Here is a 23,384-nt window from a genome sequence, read left to right as displayed (position 1 = left end):
CCACATGGCTGTGAGCAAACTGAGCAGTCCCTTGGTGGTGGCAGCGTTGCTGCTAATCACGGCGTGGCAGCTCTGACTAGAGATCACTGGGCTTCCAAAGGGCTGAGACTACCAAGTAGCTCTGTCCCAGGAGAAGAAGGAATTTACATAAAATGAATGTAAACAAATAACATTCTCGATTCAGACATGTTTCAAGAAGGACGAGACTAATCATCTCTAGGGAAATAACTATCAAAATGCTGAAAAAACCCTGCAGTTATTACAAATAGAAGTGTCTTGCAGTAACAACACGAACCCTAAGGTCTCTTTTACATACACTTTTTGAATTACTATTTTGTGAGAGCGGTCTTCTACGGATGAACAAGCTCTGCAAGTATCCAGAAACAATTTTCTTGCAGACTTTGATTTCGCATATATTTTCCTCTGGCTCCACATTTCAATAGTACTGACACTGTATTGAGCCAACCATTCTTTTCCCCATCACTGAGAGAGACCTTTGCCATGGATTTTAATACTGATCTCTTCCACAGTCATTTGTATATACAATAAATACCTAAATGACCTTCATGATCATTGACTTAGCACAGTGATTCCAAAAAATTATTTTATTTGCTTAAAAATATCAGATATATTCACAAGCAGAATCACTGCCTAAATTTACAATCATAATTGTAACAAAATTGCAAGAAAAACAGTACAAAATAAGCAGTACTGAAAAACCAGTATTGTGATGAAACATCCAGACTATCACACCAGGCAGACAAACATACCAAACAAAACCTTCAGACAGTGACTGTCAAGCTTTAAAATGTATCTGTCCCTGAAGAATCCGAGTCCCCGTGTATGCTGCTCATACTTTGTGTTGGGTTATCTGTATTCATGGAAGGCAGCTTCACCGACACCTTTGCTGCAGAAACATGTGAATTTAAATGTGGGACAACATTTTCTCCTAGAAAAAAAAAAAAAAGAAGAGCAGAACAAAACCAAATTATTTGCAGTCTACAACAGGTACAACTTTACTGGAGTCAATTTGGTATTGCATCGCTTCAGGGAAATACAAAGAGACAGACACCTCGCTGCCCGCAGGTTTGGGGCATTTCAGAATGTGCTAGTTCAGCCACCTCAGTTCTCTTTTTATCAGACAATAAAGGGATGAGTATATGGACATACACAGAATGTGTTGTATTTACATACACATACATCATATCTACACACACACGTATACGTACATAATCTCCAGTAGGCATGGAACAACTTCAAACACACACACTGCTTCCCATAGGAAAAAAACAAAACAAAACAAATGAGATCTGCAGACACTAACAGCATCTCTAAAATCCATCAATATGTGTATGTCTGTTTGCATCAAACCTTAGAAAACATTAAGGCTGTTCAATACCACATAGCTTTATACAATCCTAAAAAGCAAAGCAATTTAGGTTGAAGCTATTGGCTACAAGTCCCATGAAGAAAAACACCCTGTGAGTGCTTCGGCTGCCCAAAACACAAGTAAGAAGCTGTTTTAGCTTTGCCCAGCTCCAACCCATTTCCCTGACTGCTTATGGAGGACACCAGAGGTGGGAAGGCAGAAGGGTGACGGGCAAAAGCTCCTACATTTAGCCACAGGAAGGAGACAAGATGCATCAACCCATGGGGCGGAAGGAGCAAGACGTAAATCAGGCTACAGAAACGGTACAAAGCAGGGCAGGAAAAATGGCACTGGATGAATAGCATAGCATTCACAGAGCTACAGGAAGAGTATTTGGAGATTTCAGGTGTCCTTGGGATATTTATTTTAAATGCAGCATCTACTAGCAAAACAAACATACACGAGTCTGTGTTCACCAGCAAAGGCTCTCCTGGTGTTTGTTCTTATTCCAATAAGCTATAACAATTCTCCCTTCCTCTATGATAGGCTAGGTAATTAAAACACTATTTTCTCAATGAAAAAAAGTTCTTTCACCCCAGTTAATTATCTACTCTGTCACTGTAGTAGTAATCGGCTTTCATCTGACTTGTAGCGAAGCACGCTTCAAATGACTAATTAAAACAACAAAACCCCACTGCAAAAATAAAGTTTCATTGGGTGTTTTTCATGCTCAAGCAGCTGCCAACAGCCTAGGAAGTCAAACACGAATGAAGCCAAAGATGGTAAAGCCAGTCCATGGAGCAAGCTGTGCCAGCCAAGGCACAGGGAGGCTCTGCAGAGGTAGCAGGAGCACCAGAGTATTTTTGCGTCCCCTGGGAGCCACCACGTCACCTCCCTGCCTCAGCGACATACGCACTTTGCGAGAAGCAACGTCCACAGTTTCACTGCCTACCCTCACTTTTTGGACAGCCTTCTTCATTACCAGCCTGAAACCCTCCCCAGAGTTTGTGTTGGCATGGGCCCGAGCAAATTAACACACGGGCAGTAGGAAGCCACGAGGAACTCAGCATCTTCTGAACGTTACTCAAAAGCACATTTACGGTAACACCCCAAAGATGTGCAAGGAACATATGTGTTTTGCTTTTTCCAGAAGTCATTCCATGAGCTTAGTCTGTAACCATGCTTGGATGACAAAAATAGGTTATTCAGAACGGGAACAGAAGAAAAGCAAAGGGTTTATTTGGTCAGACGTGAAGCTGACACACAGTAAAAGATGTGAATGTGTAATGCCCAAGGAAGCTCTGTAAATCATCCTAGACGCTAAAGCAACCCTCCGTCACTATATGGAGTTTGATGCTTTCAAAGCTTGACTTTGTTCATAATTTCCACAGTCATGTCACATTCCATGAGGTCATTGTTTCAACAGCTGTTTTCAGGTTTATGGAGAAAAAAAAAAAAAAAGGGGTGGGAGGTATAAGAAGATATATATATATATATATATCCTTATCCCAAGGCTCAGCAGGAACTTCACAAGCATTTGATTCTGGGGTGCTGAAAGACCATATCATATCAGTCTACATTCTTCTTAACACGTACTCTACTTCATTTTACAGATATAGTATACTTCCATTTTATGATAGATATAAAATGCTAAAGGGACAGAGAAATCAACAGAATATTTCCATCTACTTGCTCAACTGAAAAACCACCAGGTCCCAAGTTATCCAAATACCCTTAAAGATAAGCTTAAAAAAATACCCAAAGTAAACACTTCCCGTTTTCTAAAGAAAGAAATCTGAAGTCTTTGACTTTGTTAGATACATGAAGAAAATACACAACTTTCAGCACTTTAACTGTAAAAAATGATGGGTATCCCATTTCAGCTACTCAACAGACTCTACTCCATGACTGTAACTTTCCAGGACAGAAAGCTGCTAGTCCTACGCTCTACGTGGGCTCAAAGTTGCAACTATTACGTTACTTTCATGTGCACTTTATCATTGTCACCTCTCACTTAATCTAACCTCTGGCATGCACAGTGCATACGTTTTAAAAAACACCTCCACATACATAGAGATGTCTATGTAAATAAATACACAAATGCCAGCACACGTTTAAATGCTCATATTTATGCTTACACCTATGTTTTTAAGCATGCATATGTACTGATGTCTATAGTGGGCTGTTGCTGTACATCAGTGATAGTTTGTACAGCCTTTGGCCAGCACCTCCTTCAACACCATGATATTCCATTTTATTTTTCCCCCCATCAGAGAACAGCTCATAACCAATACGAAGTCGGTTTCCTCTTACACACTGAACTTTTCACAGCTGCAAATATGCAAATAGCAATGGTTATAATCTCCTGATATGCCATAAAACTGCATGGAAAATTCCTCCACTTACAAAGCAAGGCAAGGCAGGACAACAGGCAATCTTCACAACTTTTTCCTCTTTGGACGCTCTGGAAGTACTCAATACAATTTTGTAATCACGTACGTCGATGTAGTTATAAAAATTTTCCTTGTTAAAATCCAATAAGTGGAACGCGGGACCTAAGGTGCCCTCCATTCCTCCAAATTCATCATCACCATCTAATGGGATACATTCATATAAACTGTGAAAACCAACACCCCTCCTGAGTGTGCGAGGGTCTTTGGCTGGTGGAAACTCAGCGGTGACTGGAAACATCTTGGTGACCCTTGGATGGAAAAGGTCAGGTTTCGGATTAGGGATTTGTCCCAGGCTCGGCAATCTATAACAAAGTTGTGTACGGTACTAAATTTCCAGATCTTTGTTTAACAGAAACATAAAAATTAATGGTGTGTCAACCATCCGGTGACCTGTGAAGGGAGTTTTTCCTCTACGACGTACCGTCACACAGCGAGCATGCTATGTACAAGTGCACTGTGAGTGTGTGCCAAATGGAAAAGGAACTGAAACACACTGAAGGGAGGCTTGGTTACCAATACCATATGGCAACAATAAGAACAAAGAAAAATATTTAAATCTTTCTTTTTAAATTTTTCTATTTGGCAAAATAAAAAGACTAAACAAGTCTGACTTCTAAGCCAAATAAAAACCACGTGCTTTAACTCCTTAAGGTCGGTGTCCATGCGTTAAATAAAACTTTCAATTTTAATCTATCGGGAGGTAAAGCAGACCCTTATCTCATAGACGATGAGTGCTATCTTCACAGACAATGAATAGGGAGGACCAGGACCCAGGTTATTGTTTTGGTATAAAACTGGAGCTGTAAGTACTGTAATTACCTGCATATGACTTCCTGAAATTTATAAACAACCAGCACCCCCCAGAACCCTCCCTCTACTCTCTATCTGATGTAAAAACTGAAGCAGCTAACTTCTTGAGCAAGAATAAACTTCCAAGCACATGAAAAAAGCCAACGTGAATGCAGCACTCCTGCAACATTCCTTTAACAGCGCGGGGTAATCTCAATGGCTTGTTTCTTCTTCTGCCAGCTTCCAGCTGCTTCACTTTGTTTATTACCTACTTCAAAGTTTCAAATGCTGTCCTGTCCCAACAAATAACTTCCTCCAGATGGCATTATCTCAAGTGTTCAGGGACAGCAGAGCACCTGCAGATCTATAATTCAGCATCTTAAAACCTCCAATGAAGTGCCTTAATATTTTTTTTTCCTCCTTTTGCTTTTTCCCTACAAAAAATAGTTCTACATCTGTGATATAGTTGCAAAGACAGAGATGTCAGAAATTCTTTACGGTAATGACTGATAAGTAGAAGAATATGTACGAGCCCAAAGATAACGGAACCACTACCAGTAGAAACACTTTATCTGCTCCTCTTAACTGTAATTAAAGATGTGAGATACGTACTGGGGACACCACTGTGTCCCCACTCTATTTCTCCATGGATTTCTGTAGGGTAGCAAAAAAACCCCAGCAACACACTCATTTTTGTACCTGCTCGTAAAGGTAAGCTACCCAGTACATCAACACAAGAAGCAGGATCTTCTGCAAAATCCAAATTATTCCAGACTTGCTGGGCTGACGTATATTGATAAGAAACAGCCATATTTTGATGTAAGCAATTTTGAAGGCTAAAGTGAAAGAGAAAATACACTCCAGTGTCAGTCATGTTACTAGTTATAAGCAGCAGTATTTCCAGTCCAGACTCGCGTCTAGCTAGACCCCGTATATTGGCTACGTAATTCAGGTCTTCTGGAATTTAATGGCTTACACAGTTGAAACCTGGTATGGTAAGGGACTGCTCACATGGCCTCAAGATGGCAAAGAATACAACATTCTCAGAAATGAGCACGACCATCAACAGTTTCTCAAATAACCCGGTCGTTTGGACTAAATTATTCTCCATTCATTAGACACGATAGGTACTCCGGTCTTCCAGCCCTGGCCCGCTTCCACCTTGAAGTCATATGCATATTTATGTTATTATGGAGATGTCCTTCCTCAGCTCTGCCAGAAACGAAGAGAAAATGTTTAAGCACGTGTGTTTTTTAGGGCAGGGCCTCTGTTCTCGTTGTGTAAGTGCATTGCTTAGCACATGGCCCTCGACTGCAGGTCAGACAACTGGCTCCCACTAGGACCGAAACACATAAGCAAGAGCACAAGATGCTCTGCAAGGGCAGGCAATTCTGTTCTCTATCCCCCAAACAGCCTATCCCTAGCTTAACCAGTTTCATGACAAACAGGAAAGACTCTAGGCAAACTTAGGCCAAATTTCCAGGGCTGAGTTACATGAAAGGGATAGATTTACAACTCAAACCCATCAGTTATTCTACAAAAATGGACTGACATCTGTAGGGCCGGAGCCAAAAATGTCTGGATCTAAAAGCACGAGTTGACTGCTTGAGCTGAAAAAACACAGTTTCATTCTCAGAGGCTTCAGCCAACTCATAAACCCCATAAGTGGGCTACAGCCACCAGAGGAGACAGAAAAATATATAGTATGAGCTCAGTTGAAGTTTTGACCTAAACTTGGCAAATTCTATCTTCACATGGTGTAATGTACTTACAGAAACCGTGTGTACTAACAATGCACAGAGAATAAACATGCACACACACACGCTTTTCTTTTTTTGTTTGTTTGAGCCGTAATGTATATCCTAGCTATAAACATTGCTGAAAAGAAAATAAATCAGATCCCAAGTCGGTATAGGAGGGTGGGACGCAGGCTAAGCAGCTAACAAATATTTCAAAGCAGAATACTTGAAAATGATTTTTCCTCCTCTCAAGTCTGAGTTCAAGGTTCAGTGGTTTTCCAAAACATGTTATATTCCCACCACCAGCAACACTAAACAGAACAAAAACTAGAAATACATAAAATAAACTAGAACCAGATTTTTCAAAATCCTAATACAGTTGCAAGAGACCGGTAGGGAAGGGCAGACAGAAAGCAGCTCCAAAAGCATCTAGGAATGAGATTGCAGAGTTTACTAAATAAATATTTCCTTTTGGTGACTAAAATCTCCTCTACTCCCTGAGATCTGGCATAGTTTGCTCTGCAGAATATCTCATTGTTTAACAATGAGGTTCCCTAGCCATATCTCTTGCTGTTGTTTCCCAGCAAACCACTTCCAAAAGCTGTGTAACGATCTTTCCATATAACTACAACAATTATTAATACGAAGAAGAAATATTAAAAGTCAACTTCAATGGTCCATATGGAAGCCTGTGTTTTTTTGGACATGCGAGTGGCTGGAAACAAATAATCATTTTGGAACTTTTTTGCCTTGCTGCTCTTGATCGCAACCATTTTCTTGCAGAAGAAGGAGAGGAGGGGGCTGCAGTAAACCTTGAAGCAGCAGGTATTCAAAAATTGTAATTATTCAAAAGTAAAAGGGACAATGAACAAACAGGAGCTGGCCCATTACCTGTCCAGAGTCTTTGAAAAAACACTAGGAAAACACGTAGCTTGTGCAAGGCTGGGGGGTGAAGAGCAATCTCTAAATCCACAAGAGAACCTAGGTAACAGCTGGTGGAACTGGGAAAATCTGACAAGTGATAATTAAAAACCAAATTATCTCCTAGATACTATTTTTTTTTCATTTTCTGCAAAATCTAACAGGCAAGTGGATGGGAAGGCAATTTTAAAGTATGGTTATATAAAACTAATATATTTCGCTCCATTATTCACACCTTCATGTTTGGGGATCCAAAAGACATTTTAATGCCAGGTGCTGAAGCAAATTAAAGAAGCTCAAAAGAAGACGGACTTATATGATCGATAGCAGGAATGCAGAGCAAATTGTCAAAATGAACTTACGCAGACCTCCCTCAGGATGCAGAATCACTCACTACAGTCCTAGCAGTAGGCCTGGCTCCCCTGAGACCTCCTATCTTTACATATTAATTGCAGTAATACTGCCAGCAATACTGCCTCCAGCTTATCTACATCATACCACAGCGCTAGACATAATAGCATTCAGAGCCTACATGGGGAGTGGCAAGGGAAAAAACCAAAGCACCTTTTTAATTCTTAAAAGTTACACATCTTGTTTTTATTTTAAAATAATTAAGCAGTAATTTACACGTGCAATTGGAGCTGAACAAACAAATGCAATCATGTTTCACCGTAAATCAGGGTTGCAGTGGGTTTGAAAACGAGCATCTTCCAGGATAGTGAACGATGGGTGTCCCAGGGAGGGACACCTAAGTAAATAAAGTTCCTTTACAAGTTCGCATAGTGCCCAGAACACATTTTGGGTTACTCCAGAGTCTGTTTCTGCCTCGGAATTTTTGTTCAGATCAGTTTGGCCCAGGCACGAGGTTACCAATGATAGGATGGCTCTCATGCAGCCTTTGACGTGCGGTGTCCCTGCACTTGGGATGTGTGTTCAAGGCAAATGACGATCCCTACTTATCAGACAGGTTCCCTACGTCGCAGGTCAAGACCGAGCATGTTCTCCACAGTGGTGTTTGCACTGCATGTGCTTACTAAACATGGCACGCTCTATTAACTCCTCAGCTACGTGACTATTAAAACAATTGTTAGGAATGTAAGAGAACAACTTTCGGTGAATGTGGGAGAAGTCACAAGCTGCTTTCTGTCACCTGAAACGTGATGGGAGCCCTTGATGTGCTCTCTCTCTCACACAGACAAGAGGGTTTCCTGGGCAGGAGGTTACATTCCCTGCAGCCATGGCAGCAATGCACACCCGGGTCACAATGAAGGCTCTGGGATGCACATCAGGAAGAAAAGAGAGAAGTTTCTGTACCACACGGCCCCTCAGGCACTGCTGCAGGGCTGAATTTCCTCACTGCAAGTCACTCTCCACATGTAGTGAAGTCACTAAACGCATCCTTATCATAAAAATTTATAAAAGACATATACTCAGAATAAAAACCTGAAACAACAACCTTTTTTTTTTTCTTCTAGATGACCACTTCATCTCATTGTAGCTCTCTATCCTGAATACTTACATGTTCACACAACCTCATGCATTTGTTTTGGTGATTTTCACTTTCAAAGTCATGGGATTCTCCATATGGAAACAGTTTGCCATTACTGTACTACCCTTACAAAAATGTGGCTTATTAAAAAGCCTATACCTACAGCACAATTAATCAGGTTTTGTAATTGCACCTTTTTAAAAGATTATTATCCCTCCCCAGGAAAACAAAGCAAAGCAAGGCAGAACCAATCCAGCCCTATACAGTTAGCATTTGTTGGTGATTTATTTCAATAAACACTGCATCTCTACACATACATTTCTAGCATGCATGTTGACAAAGTCAAAGTTAAAAGACCTCCTTTCAAGCCATTTGTTAAACAGTAGAAGATGGCCACTGAAGATCTTACCATTTATGCCCATGAATTAACTTTGAAAGATATATTGGGAATATATATTGGGAATATGCAATTCGAGGAAGCCTAAGGAGGTAAATAATTTTTCTACAGCTCAAAAAGGGTACCATACTAACCTACGTAAGTAGACATACTTTAAAATAAGGAAAACATTAAATGTCTTTACTGGAAGATCTGCTGGGAGACACTTAATACACAAGTGTCCAGACCCTGTTCTTACAAAGCCCATCTAAGCCTTCTCTTGAAATGAGTACCAATGTGATGACAAGTAACGCTGCCTCTACAATCTTGTGCCCTGGACTGGAGACTTGGAAATGTCTGACAGCAAACACCTCTTTTTTTACTGTGCTACTTTGACATTTGTTAAAGTCTAAAATGTTTAAACTTTGTGCAATAGAGATGAGCATTCTTCCTAAAAGAAAAAAGGAAAGGAGCGGAGAAGAGGAGAGGGAAACAAAAACCCAAGAACCTGTTACATGGGAAAGGATATAAACAAAATCCCTTTACAATACTTGGGTGAATCTGACTGGTTGGGGTTGGAACTAGATGATCCTTAAGGTCCCTTCCAACCCGAGCCATTCTGATTCTATAGAAGAGCTCACAAATAGCTCTAAATCGGTGAAGTCATTGAACTGCAGAAACACTGCTCTACAGCTACGCAGCTTATATAGCATACTCCCTCACCTTCTTAACTCCCTCATGCACTTTACTACCTATGTTTAATGACACCCTTCCATCTCTGCTAACTGTTGTAAGAAGCAGGGAAAACACTGCAGGTGCCCCCAGCAGCGCCGTGCCTCTCGCAGATTTCTGCGCTGCCCAAGGGTCCCAACAGCAGCCATGAAACCAAGGACCGCCGCGAGCAACCCAGACGCTGCTCAGCACAAATCCCCGAGCAGCAGCAGTCTGGCAGTGCCGTCCGAGACATCAACATAACCACGTACATTGGCTTCTCAGCTGGGCAGGTGTCCTTCACCTCCAAAACCACGCACACACAAAACTTGAAACTTCAAAGAAGCTGGCTGGGCTAACTGGTGGTGGTAATTCTTTTCACTGCCCAGCGCCAACTTCCTTCAGAAAGTGTTGCTCTCTTTGACAGCTGCTTTTCCCAGTCCAAAGTGGTGGTGCCAAACTTGGCTCGCACTCAGTTCACCAACGGCTTTCTTCATTGCCATGGGCCGCGTGATTAATATAGCTTGTAAGCAGCCTGAATGAAATTCATTTATCAATTGTCTGGGTTTAAGTATTCCTGGCCACAACCTGCAGTGGAAAGGAACACGTAGGGAAAGCAAGGAGGCGTGTGTGGGAGCGGTTTCCTTGCAGAGGTGTGGGATATTGTGTGCGACACGACTCGTGCAGGTGAACAGCACAGGTGCTCGGTCTGTGCATGGTGCTAGAGCACTCGCTGCACCTCCTGAATCCACAACTTGTACGGCGTTTGTAGGAAGAGCAATTGTGGATATCACCCTTAGAAAGCAACTTTTGGCAATGACATAAAACCAGTTATTTGAACAGTCCCGATCTGCCACAAGCACACACACTGTGCAACAGTACAAAACACACAAAGGTACAAAAACTCCTAAAAAGCTCTGCAGACCTCGAGTTGAGATGAGCTTGCACACAACACACAGGTCCACAAAAGCAGTAGCTGAAGCCCTGGACTTACAGGGTTTGCAGGTGAAGGATCAGGATCTAACTTAGTTACATACATGCCTCAGGTGCATGCAAGTCTATACAAAATGTTAATACTGAAGAAAATCATCCATGAGTCATTTTGGTCCATAAGTAGATTTTAAAGCATCTTACAGAATTTAAGGGCTCTCTAGTAACTTGAAGCCAATTCATTCATATCACATATATATTATACACATATATCTGCACCCCTAAGAGTAGGAACACTTATTCTACAAGTACCAGATACATCAGTCTGCTTCCTTGCAGTTTCTGCACACAATCATGGAAGGATCAGAAATTTTAAACACATTATCCATTATTTTCTTTCTTTCTTTCCCTCTCTTAAACATGGGCTATCATGAAAGAACCGATTGCAGAATACACTTAAAATTCACTACATCTACAAGTTTGGGAACACATTTCCCGTCATAACTATTCTGTCACTAAGAGCTATATGGCTGCACTGCCTACACAAGAGCGGAAAAGAACATCTTTACTAGAGAACAACATTTGAATGTCACTGTTATTTGATATGCTTTTTTTTTAATCTTTAAGAGAGAGAATGCACGGGCTGCAAGGTCTCTGAGAACAGGACTGTCTCCTACGACACGGGAAGCCTGGCAGAAAGGGGCCCGGATCACACCTGGAGCCTCTCACGGTTCTGTAATGCAAACTGCAGCACAGCTTTACTGCCCAGGTTACAGTGAGTTGTCCAGTCCTTCCCTGCTCCTTCAGGAGAGAAATAAACAAGTTAATGCAGACTCACTGTTCACTGCTCTATATTTTCAGGGAACTACTTTGAAAGTGAATAGAGTGGTAGCCAAAGTGCGGCATTATTCATACAACCTACATTTATCATGCCCAGAAAGTTTCCTGTCTACTGCTGGAAATGTATTCTAAATCTGATAAGAAAAATCCCCATTAAGAATCATTTGCTTGTTTAATTTTCACTTATTGAGCTTTAATGTACCATAAAAGTAAGTAATAACAACAGTGCCTTAAATAAATATCGCTTGTCTTGTACTCATTAATGTTTTAGAAGAGCACATAATTGCCTCTAGATACAGGAAGCTGCTGGAAAATAAAAACTCACCAATCATATAAACCAAAGTAAGAGCTTTAAAGAATTTTTTGTCGAGGCCTGAGTTCAACAAAAATGTATTCTGTTCACTGTACACACGACACCGATGGGAATAAGAGCCAGTTCAAGTTCTAAGTTACCATTACTTGGGTAATAGCTTCAAGCTGCAAGGCACAGCTGTATAGGCCCAGCCAGACAGGCTATCACAGCAATGCTTTGATAGCATGGGGCCCTTAAGTGTCAGGATATAGAAAAGGCAGCAGTTGTTGGCTGTGAAAACAGTCTGATACAAACCAGATGGGGACTTACTTGATGGGCAACACAAAGGAAAACAATTGGCTCATTCAACAAAGTCAGGCCACTGCCCCAGAGAATTAACAGAAGACAATAACAGTCAACCAGAGTTGATGCAAACAAGAAACAGCCATGTGGTTATGGTTTAAGGAATTGTTTCTCCTCAGACTAAACATAAAGTTTTGATTTCTAATTCTTATATTCATTAATTTCAGTCCAGTTTACAAGCACCCTCTTCCTCCAAAGTCGTCCGTGTAATTCATTTATGTAGCACCAGCCTTCACACACCTACTTAAACAGAAAAAAATTACATGACAAAGAAGGCTGTATTAATCTAATGTTTCCTGAAGAATGCCAAGACCTCAGACAACTTTCTGAACAGTGTCAGAACAACATTGCAGATGAACAGCACACAGCGTGTTATTAGGCACACTAACTCTGAGACATTTGCATGAATACAGCAGTATATTTACCGATTCGTTCCGATTTTAAATGAATAAAGCCCAGTAGGTCACATGCTGAGTTACTGGAGTACAGATGTCTTCCAGTTTTGTGAAGAGTTCTGTGTTTTTATTTATTTTGCTTTCTCAGAAGTAAACTTCAGATCAATTATGTTACCACATAACAGTCTTGTTTGTCAGGCTACAGTGGAAAGTCTATTAAAAAAGCTATTATCAAGCTTTTTTGGAAACAATCACAAATTTAAAAAACAGCTATTTCAGCCATAACTCAAAAAATCCCCAACCCTTTCAGCTTGAGAAGCATGTTTGTAGAAGATTATGGTCCAAAATCTTAATTGCTCTTGCTGTTTTATTACAGGAAATATAAAAGTGACATGTGCAAAGGTATTTTGATTACAAATTACTTACAGAGATTGCACAATAAGTCAGACCTCTAAAGGCCTTCTGCAATTTCACTCTCAGACTGAAAACATCTGAACTTTCTTTTCATACACTTCAAAATGTTCACTCTGGCAAGCTCCGTGCTGCAGTGCTCGATACGTAAGGTTGGACAGCACATCCTCGGGGTACCCAAGCAAGCGTACCTACAAAATGTGGTGACAAACAACGTCCTGGATGCATTATGAAATCCCATTGTCCTGGGATCCGTCAGCCTCAGCACACCACCACACATCTCCTGAGCTTCACTATCACTGGAGATGGCTTGATTCATGGATTTCTGAGCTAGCAGCGTTGCATGAAGTAAACATCTCCTAAATATATCACTCCAGCCTACAACAGGTACGCATGGAGACTCCTCTTCTTTATTAGTGCTCCACTTCCCATGCAGACTGGCAAAAAGAGCTGAATTAAAGAGCTCAATGTATGGCTCTTGTTTAACAGCCAGCACTGGATAGCCAGAGCTAGGGAGTTTGTCCTAAAACGGAGGAAAAGACTTCCTGAATTAACAGAGCACGGAGCCAGAGGCTCGCTGTTATCCTGAGTGGTTCTAACTTTTAGCGGCTGGGGAGCTCGAGCCCGTGAGCATGGTTTTACTTCAGAAAAGACTGTAGGTAGAAAAGGACATTTTTCCTTCAGTGTCCTGCCGTAAGCACGGAGCCAACACTCTAACAAAGCCGTTGTGTGCTGCGCTCTGTCTGAGCTCAGACAGCTCTCCAGCAGGACCACGAGGCTCCTTTCCAAAAGCGCAGCCAAATTCTTGAACCCTCCGATGAAGGGGCGGGTTGTCACATCGTAGCAGCGAGGATTTTGCCTGCAGTGCTGCTATTATTCATTTTGCACATCATATATATCGAGGTCAGAACGCATTTTTTTTTTACGTACAGCTGAAACTTTGGCCTGAGTCCCTTCGTTAGGCCCTCTCCAGATTAGGAACCCCAGGAACAGAATGGCCTTTATCAGCCTCTAACCACGGAGATACCGCCTGTCTTAGCCTCGCGTTTAAAAGCAGATGAGAGAGGAGCAAAAATCTCTCTAAATCCCACGTCTGCCTGCACAGGCAAACCCCAATGCTTCTAGCTCTTGTAAAAATGGTTTTAGACAGCGTTAGTCAGAGAACGCCTCCACAAAGGGCTGTATGTAAAGGCCAGCTGGAGCAGGGGGAGGCACGACTGGCCGTCCATTAACGTGAGGACTCTTAACAGGAAACTCTTTCCCCCCTCTTTTCTTTCTTTTTTTTTTTTTTTTTTTTAAACTCAGGAAGGAAGCTTCATCTTCAGAAACAAGCATTCCCTGTGTAATCTCGCTGCTTGCATGCCTCTAGGATCGGTTCCAATTACCGAAAGAAGCAACATGCACTTTAAAGAAGCTAATCGCGTATTTACACTGTAACACAAGCTAGTAAATATTTCCCATTTATTAATTGTGATTTACATAACAGCGCACAATGGCAGCTGTTAAGTAAATAAAACAATTTTCTCAAGATCTGTAATTATGGTTTTAGGATTATAAAAACAAACGAGAAAAAAAACAGAAATGAAGCCACTGCCAGCAAATTCCATGCCTTGTACGTCCACTGAAGATACAGTGGCCTGACCAGGGACAGAAACTGCAGCTGTTGTGCTGTCTTTAAACCAAACACAGCTCTGCCTAAGTCTTGCAATAGGTGCAGTGCATAAAACGAGGCCACAGTATGCAACGCTGAGATTATTGCTTTACTGCAACAACAAGAGGTAGGATGCAGATCAGCAGGTCACACCGGATTAAGCCTAACCTGCTTTGAATACATAATTTTGACCCAAACCGTAAATGTAATTTTACCAGACTCTATGTTGCCTGTGAGATACACATTTTCATTGTTTGGTTATTGTTGATGATGTATTATTTTGCATTACAGACGTGTGCCTATCTGACACTAAAAAAGCAAGTGTTAATAGAAAGTCAAAGTCATGCTGTACACAAAGAGAAACAGTCACCTCCCTGCAGCTAAAGCATTGGGGAAAAACACATTTTACAGAGCTGCTACAAATTTTGTGTCACACTCAGCAACTTACACTCAAGTTGTTTATAAGTGTGCTTAAAAACAGCTCTTCCTGCTTTAAAAGCAAACCAGGAGTTTTACATTAGAGAAGAAAAACAGTCTCTAAGTGACAAGAGATACAAAGGTTCTAAATCTAAATTAAGAATTGCTAGGTATACTTCTATTTTTTTTCCTGAAAGACAGCATTCATGATGAAAACCAGAACACAGTAGCCCACAGACAAAATGTAACCCATCTCCGTTATTTACTACTGTTCCTTGCAGCCACCAAAAGCATACTTGACGCGAGCATTTCAGAGACGAGAATCTCTAGTATCTTACTTTCAAAATTAGTTTTATGGAAGATAAAAAGTACTTTAGCCAAGCCTTACATCTGCACATATTCAACCCTTATAAAATGGAGTCCCACATGCAACCTCAGCAGAGAGCAACAGGTCACACATTACATCCTCAATCTTCACTCAGCAGTTCTTACCCCATTTTGAAGAAGAAAGCTACTTTGGCAGACTGCATTTTCTCCAAATCAGCATCTTATCAAGGAGTAGCAGTGCAATTATTTATATAGTATTCCTGATTCGGAAAAATTCCTAAATAACATTTACTCTAGGGCCTTTTTTGAAAGTTTTCTCTACTCTTAACTCTAAGCAATTAACCTTGACATGGCATATCTTAACGTGGGCACTGCGAAGATTTAATATTTCATTATGGGCAGTCTTTGTATCACTGTATGGAGAAGAAGGTGATAGAAAAACCTGGCCTTTGTTCAATGCATAAAATAGGAGGTCTGCTTACTCCTAGAGGATCCAGAAAAATGAGTAAAATAAAATATGTAGGTAACTACACTGTTCAAGAACATGAGAATTGCCTGTAAATCAAGCCCTCTCACAATATAATAAGCAGTAAAATTAAAAAAATAATAATGTTACAATTTGACTGTGGATACCAATCATCTAAACATCCATCTTTATTGGCTAGTTAGTTTTTATTAAGAACAACTTCACAGCTATGCCTTGCCTCGGCTAGTAGGGCAAAAAAATTACAAAGCATTAAAAAAGAAAACAGAAACAAGTTTAATGGCTGAGAATGACAGCGTTTGTAAATCCCTCATTCCCTTTATAAAAGAGGTTTGCAGGCAAAGACTGTGGATTATTTATCGCTCACATTAAGCTACCTCCACACGGTGTATATACCGTTGTCCTGGTAATTTCTCTTCTACCCAGGCGTTCCTCGCACAAACAGCTGGCTCCTTCTGATTTTGATGGAGTGCTTTACAAAGCTGAACCGAGAGCCTTTGAAGAACAGGTAGAGCTGAAGGGTGTCCAGCTGCCCCTGCCCGAGGATCAGCACAGCCAGGAAAGCAGAAGCTGTTCATCCTGGTGCTTTTCTCTCAGATGTATACAAGCCACTAAATTATAAAGGGCAACATCTGCTTCCCCTGCCAACCAGAAAAATAAAACAAACCCAGTGTATACTGAGGATGGAAAGCCTACGTTTCTCCTATTACTGTGCTGTAAATGTTTCTTTGAGATGAAATATGTGCTTGTAATGCTCCTTGTCTCCTTCAGTCACCATTCAGTATCCACACAACGTGTCACCAGCCTCAAAGACTTCCTGGTCTGATACCAGTGCCTTTTAAGAAAGAAATGCAACTTTCACACTACAAAGGAAATGCGAGATAAGAGGCTTTCTGAAAAGCCTGTTAACCCAAGTCCAGGATGTTCATCCTAAGAGATCCTATAGTGCAGCCACCGAGTGAACCAACTTGGAGTCAGTCTAGCTGAGATGGCTGGGACAGGTACTAATCGCTGCTCAGCTGATTACATTACCATGAAGACGACGTGTAAAGGGACTTCAGGCTCTATACAACTGAGCAGCACGTTCAGGAGAGACTATTCTGATACCTACCATGACCCGCTGCAACACACATGACACAGAGCAGCTCAGGATGCTCGCTTTCCAGCCACACACCAGTTCCTTCTTATAAACCATGGCACAGAGCTGTGGAACCACTAATTTGTGAGAAACTTCTCCCTCCAGAGAAGAGCTAACTGGAAACAGCCCTCAGGCTGATGTAAGCATGAAGTACGTGGGGAGTCTCTGTCCTTAGGTGGCTTGCCTAAGCCCATTAATTTTTTGTGTGTGTCCCCCATTTATATAAGCAATGTTTGCATGAAAGGGGAAAGCAGGTCAGCCCAGTCAGCTTGCTACCATCTGCTTTTATTCAGAGTTACTCAAGATCAGTGCCAGTGGGACCAGTGCCCATTTAGGAGGTTTATTGTGTGTGTTTATTTTTTGCTCTTTACAATGAAGGCAACAGCAATTACTGTAAGTTTGTAAAAGTGCATACAAATCATAATACACAATACAAAGCTGCTTCAGTCAGATCCCAGCGTGTTTACAAATCCTCCACAGGCTGTGAGAAAGGCTGCTTTGGCACAACTATTTGGATAGCCTGGTGAGGAGTGTGTTAGTGTCCAGGAGATCTGAGCCTGTATTTGATACTTGCTATCAAAGCCATACCTTGCCTGCAATGCACAGCACCTCCAATGGATTCACCAGCACGAGAAATACACAAAAGAAAGAGCATCGCATTTTAGTTTTGGTGCTTAGCTCCTGGCTGGATGAGCATCAGGGAAATTAGCAACGCTGCTGTAACCTACTTATATGAAATCCCTCTTTGCCACCAGACAGGCTTACAGCAGGAGGATTTATACAACTGGAAAGTGGAAGTGATTTAAAAAAAAAAAAAAAAGAAAAGAAAAAAAAAGAAAAGAAAAGAAAAAAAAGAAAAGAAAAAGGTAGAATGCCAAAGTGGAAATAGGAATTTCAAGCTCTCAGCTAGTATATATAACAATTCTCTTAAGAGTCGATATGCAGCAGCAAGAGGTTCTCTCCTCGTACTGAGAATTCTGCCTAGAATCTGCCCCGCCACTGGTACAAGATATAAAAAACAACCTAAGAATAAACAAACTTTTTTTTTTTTTTAAAAGGAAAAATAGAGAGAAATCCACATTGCAAGGATAAAGCATGGGGTGTCACGTGCAGCTTAGCAGAAGTGCCTGACACTGTGGACTACTTTGGTTCCAGCAGGTAGCCACAAGAGTTTAAAAAGCAAATGCAATTATGAATCTACAAATTAAAATAAATAAATAAAACAAAATAGAAAAACACCACTAAACTTGGAGGGAAAATCCTTCACATTATTAAGAAACACTTAACTTTAGAACAGAAGATCCAAAGAACCCTCTGGTGTCTCTGCCATGAGATGCAGACAGCCACACTGGGTATCATATGATATTTTGAGGCAAAAAGGAGATGCAAACTCCAGAAGGTGCACTGGATGCTTGATGTAGTATTTCAATGGATTTTTCAGTTTCCCAGTATGAAAAAGGGACCAGTCCAGCATTACTAGCACATCATAACCCCACGTATGAATCAAGTACCAAGCTTATTTTTGTTACTGCTCTGCACTTCATGTTTATGATATATAAAATGTGCTTTGAGGGTTACCACATGTCACTGGATTAGATCACCTGCAATTTTTTAAAATCTAAGCTTAGGGAGGGAATCAGATGAGAATTCCTAAATGTTCAACTTGAGCCCCAGTAAATCTGAAAAAAGACGAGTGAAAATCCAAGTATTTCAGAGTCTCCAGAGGAAGAAATCCTTTAATTAGTGACAATGTCCGTATGAATGAGTTTTTCCTTCCCTTTCTGCTGAAAAAACCCAACTGGTGCTGGAATTTCAGTGAAAATCTCTATTGCTGTGTATAGACCGAAGGAGTGACTTAGTAGAGGAACACACCACGAAACTCAACGAAATAAGCGTAGACACTTATAATAATACATATATAGAATAAGAATAAGCGTAATAAGCGTAAACACAAAGATCTGATCAGAAGGGAGGATGAAGCAATTCTGAACTGTTTACGCTATGACAGTGTAGATGCCAGCCCAACGTCCTGAACTTAAAACTTCTGAGCAGGAGTAATTCCTTAAGCCCACACTGGAAGGTTTCCCACTTCATTCCTATTACTTTATCAAAAATATAAAATACCTTCCCTCCAAAAATTAACAATGCATACATCCAGCATGGAGCAGAAGTTGATTCTCACATGGAGTGTACAAGGGAAACCTGAACACAGATAAAGCAATGCAGATTTCTTGATGGGTGTAAGGCATTATCTGCACAGGCACCAATGACAGACTGAAAGGGGAAGTTCTCTGCCTTTGCACACTCTTCTCACAGCAAAAGCCTCAGCACAAGGTCAGAAGTGCCTTGGCAATACTTCGTAGTAAGGCAGTGCTGTCTCCCTCTGTGCCACTTAAGGAGGCATGCAGTAAGTGGAGAACTCTCAGAAATTACTTTCAACTTCTGAGAAGCTGAAGGAAATTGCTAAGTGATCAAAAACCTAATACATGAAAATCAAAAATGAAAAGGGCCAGGTAAACACACGGTGTGCAAATGAACACAGAGGAGAGGAGAGCATCTTCTTCTTGAGCATGTCAGTCTCCAGCAGATCCTCATCCTGCAAGGCAGTATGAGAATGTTTGGCTCAGCTTTCTTTAAGTATAAACCATTTTTTTGATTTTCTATTTCTCCATCTGATTATCTGTATTTCAGTTAATTAAGGTGCCTTTTTTTTCTGAAAAATAATTGAGGTGATTCAGTGGGGAAAAAAGCAAACAGCTATAAATGACATGTACCATATAAATAATATTTACAAAACCACGAAATTCTAATCTACTGTTCTAAACATCCTGTAACACAGCTACATACTGACTTACAGTAATTCAAAGTAGAAACCCTGAAGTGTGGCTACTGAGCATTTTACATGGGGATATTATACCGACTGCATTCTTATTACTGAGATGCATGTTTTCTAATGCATGGGTTATCATATAACTGCTATGGTTGCTCATGCAGAAAAAGCAAATGAGTACTGTTTGAGAACTGGTGTTCTGAGCACTTGGATCACCTAAAAGCTACTTAGAGAAAAGGCAGAGTTTCTGTGGGAAACACAGCTCTGTGTTTCCTGACTTGCTTGAATGTAAAATGTATTAACTGAATTATGTCAGTGGGCCATCTGATATCATGTGGAGGTAACTGCGTAGGAAAGCCAGAGTCAAAATAATCCAGAAATGAGAGTTCTGAAGAAGCACAGCAAAAAAAAAAAAATAAAAAAATCAGGTAAAACTCTACAGAACAAACATTTGCTTGTCAAATGCCATAATTATATCTAATTGATTTCATGGTTTCAGTTTCCAGGATTCTCTCTCAGAAATTAGTCTAATTCAAGGAACAATCTAGGCTACACAAACTACTCCTACCTGTCAGGTTGTGGTGGTGTTCTGCCTACAGTGTGAAAGAACAGCTCTGTTTTGCTTCACTAGCTGCATTTTCAGAGTGCTTTGGACAATCTTTAGCAAAAGTCTTGAGAGAGATTCAGTCCAAAAAAAGAAACAGCAGAATATTAAAGAGAAAGTAAACTTTCAATAGAATAGTTGTTAAGAGTTTGACCAAAACAGTTCCAGTTCCAAGAAAAAAAAAATAAAGACCTTTAGCCTTATCCTAATCTTCTTCCTTCCTATTGAAGCATCTGTTAGATATTTGCCTCATGCCACAGTAGTTTTAGGTAAAAAAATAACCCCAAACCTAACTCAGAGCAATTTCTGGCTGAAGAAGAGAGAAGAATATTTAGTTATATCTATTTTTTCAATCCAACATTATGTCAATGTGAACAAAGTAGCAGCCCATTTCTAAAACAAAGCAAAGATTCTGGAAGTTTGGTTGTTTTGTTGTTTCCTTTTCTTTTTTGTTTGTTTTTACGTTTATATGTATATATAGAGAGACTATTTTAAGGGCTTCTTGCCCTCTTTTTCATTTATTGCACAGATCATCTCCTCTCACAAGCAATTGTGCAATCTCTCCGTGGCAATAAAGCCAATTGCTCAGTCTTCCAATATTACTTTCCCATGTACTTATGGCTGCCTGAATATAATGCACTAGCTAGAGATAAAAAGGAATTATTATCATGGAGTTATGCTCTCTAGGTACATTTTGAGAGTCTGTGCTATAGAAAAATAATTAAGTGAAGAACATCTACCTCTTGGTTCTGAGCTGCTCATATTAAAGCTTAAAAATGCTCTGCAGTCAAGCATTGTCACCTGTTCTTTTATTTTAATTTAAGAACTCTGAATTATGCTAATGCAAACCTTAAAAATGCTTGTATTCTGGAAACATGTATATTCACCAACCACAACAATTATTATCATATTAAATTTATGAAGATATATGAAAGACTGGTATAAAGATTAAAGGGTATTATAAAGCCAAAAATACATATGCATGTATATTATACACTACAAATATATGTTTTCAAACCACTGTCTCCACTATGTCTAGAGAAGGCACACATTTCAATTAATAATACATTCAGGCTTTACTTTCAGTTGTAACTTTCAGGAGACATTACCCTTTCAGGCATGATAATGTAACAGTCCTACTGAACTTCAACTTTCATTAAAGGACATCAATCAACTTTCTTTCAGTAAAAACACATGTTCACTGCAAACCACAAAAAAATTCTTGTACAGCAAAAGAAAGTTCTATCGTATACACATTTATGACTGTAGACAAAAAATAAATCAAGTCTTGTCATATATTTATCAATTAAATAAAGCAAAGGCTAATTTACATCCCATTTTAAGTCCAAAACAATTTCTCTTTTCTCACAACACCCTGAATTCGCACTTCGTATCAGGGCTCCAGATTTTCTGAGCTCTACGATTGATAAAACCACTTATCCTTGAAACTCTGAAAAAATACCTAAACGATTCTGCCTCTGGAATGCTTCTCCATTTTCAGGCGAGTACTCATTGTCCCTTGCTATCTCACTAAAGACAACTGTTTGACATGAAGTTTAACAAACAGGGTGCTTTGATCTTACCGTAACAGATGTGCTTAATTTTCAAATGTATTTACTTAAACCCATGTACACTTATCAAGTTGCAAGTTTTGTCTTTCAAATGATTCTTATTAATTTTTACCCTCCACCTTTTGACTAAGTTCAGTGTGGTAAAGCTTATACAGGCAAGACCTTCTGCTTAAAACTGACAGACAGTTGTTTCCATTTGCAAATCCTCTAGACTTTTATTGGCTCATTAAATACGTATACTATGAATGAGATTTAAATTATCCTTGTATATAAATCATCTTTTTTTTTGAGTTCCCCGCAAAGAAAATTGACTACTGCCATCTTGTGGCCAAACATTTTCATCGGACATTCTTGGACCGTGCTCAAATACCTTGTATTACACTATGGGTAATACCTTATTTTATTTTAAGATAAATACTCTAGAAAGTAACAGATCTGATGAAAATATTTTATTCCAACTCCAGCTGTCTCCAATGGTTTACTCGATGATACAGACTGGACGTGCTGCCTTGTTAAGACTTTGAGCCAAAGTTGAGCTGTGAAAGCCTGAAGTAGTATTAGGGAGATTACTTTGCCCTTCTTCCTCCTCTCTGACACTTACTAGGAAGTAGTGGGGTAGAAGAAAAAAAGGAAGATATAACCACTAGTGAGGAAGACTGCTTTTAATGTTGGGAAAGGTCAATCCTACAAGGCAGAACTGGTACATAATTTCCTTTTCTGCAATACAGAGGTCATAATTTATTGGAAATTCAATTCCCTCAGACAATTCTGATTTTCTGAACAGTAGAGGAAAGATATAGTTCTTCCTATTAGAAAGGGTCATTGCAATACCTTCCACCAATATTAAAAAAATCGAGGTTTTATTTTATTAATAAATTGGATTTATTTTTATTTAATAAATTATTTTTTTATGTACCCACCTTAAAAACACATTGATAAATGTCTCTACAACAAAAATTGTACATGCACTAAAGTATGCCACCTCTGTAAGCTTTTCCACTAACTGCGCATTGAAGCTAAGTTTTACATTACTCATAACTTTATTCTTTATATGTAAACCATGGTTTTGAATTTAGATTTCAAGTCCCATGACCATAACATTGGCCAAGGGTTTTTCTTACCACTTTTAAGTAGTTGAAGCATAATAATTCCAACAGAATTAGAATTCAATTACATGTTTAAAAAAAAAAAACGGAATGGAAGAAGTTCAAAGAATTATTTTTAAAAGGGCTTGCATGAAGAATTTGTCTATGTTATGATGGAGCAATTATAATTCATATATTG

At 39.9% G+C, this 23,384-nt stretch overlaps 1 protein-coding gene across 8 annotated transcripts in view; it reads right to left on the bottom strand.

Annotated features, from left to right (window-relative positions):
• Window positions 1-593: 593 nt before the first annotated feature.
• Window positions 594-23,384, bottom strand: part of KIAA0586 (KIAA0586 ortholog) — a 67,878-nt gene continuing 45,087 nt past the window's right edge. For 3 of the 8 annotated variants that reach the window (XM_040560113.1, XM_040560114.1, XM_040560120.1), the window contains one exon: window positions 594-949. In XM_040560113.1, coding sequence (XP_040416047.1) covers window positions 804-949 — 146 coding nt within the window. In that variant the 3' untranslated portion in view covers window positions 594-803. Of the gene's footprint in view, window positions 950-8,421; window positions 8,545-11,316; window positions 11,579-16,165; window positions 16,599-21,580; window positions 22,701-23,384 lie in introns of those variants that run through there. The other 5 variants (XR_005820727.1, XM_040560119.1, XM_040560117.1 and 2 more) reach the window with 5 other exon arrangements.

Source organism: Cygnus olor, chromosome 5, assembly GCF_009769625.2.
Source record: "Cygnus olor isolate bCygOlo1 chromosome 5, bCygOlo1.pri.v2, whole genome shotgun sequence".
NCBI lineage: Eukaryota > Metazoa > Chordata > Aves > Anseriformes > Anatidae > Cygnus > Cygnus olor.
This window is presented reverse-complemented; position numbering and strand designations above follow the sequence as displayed.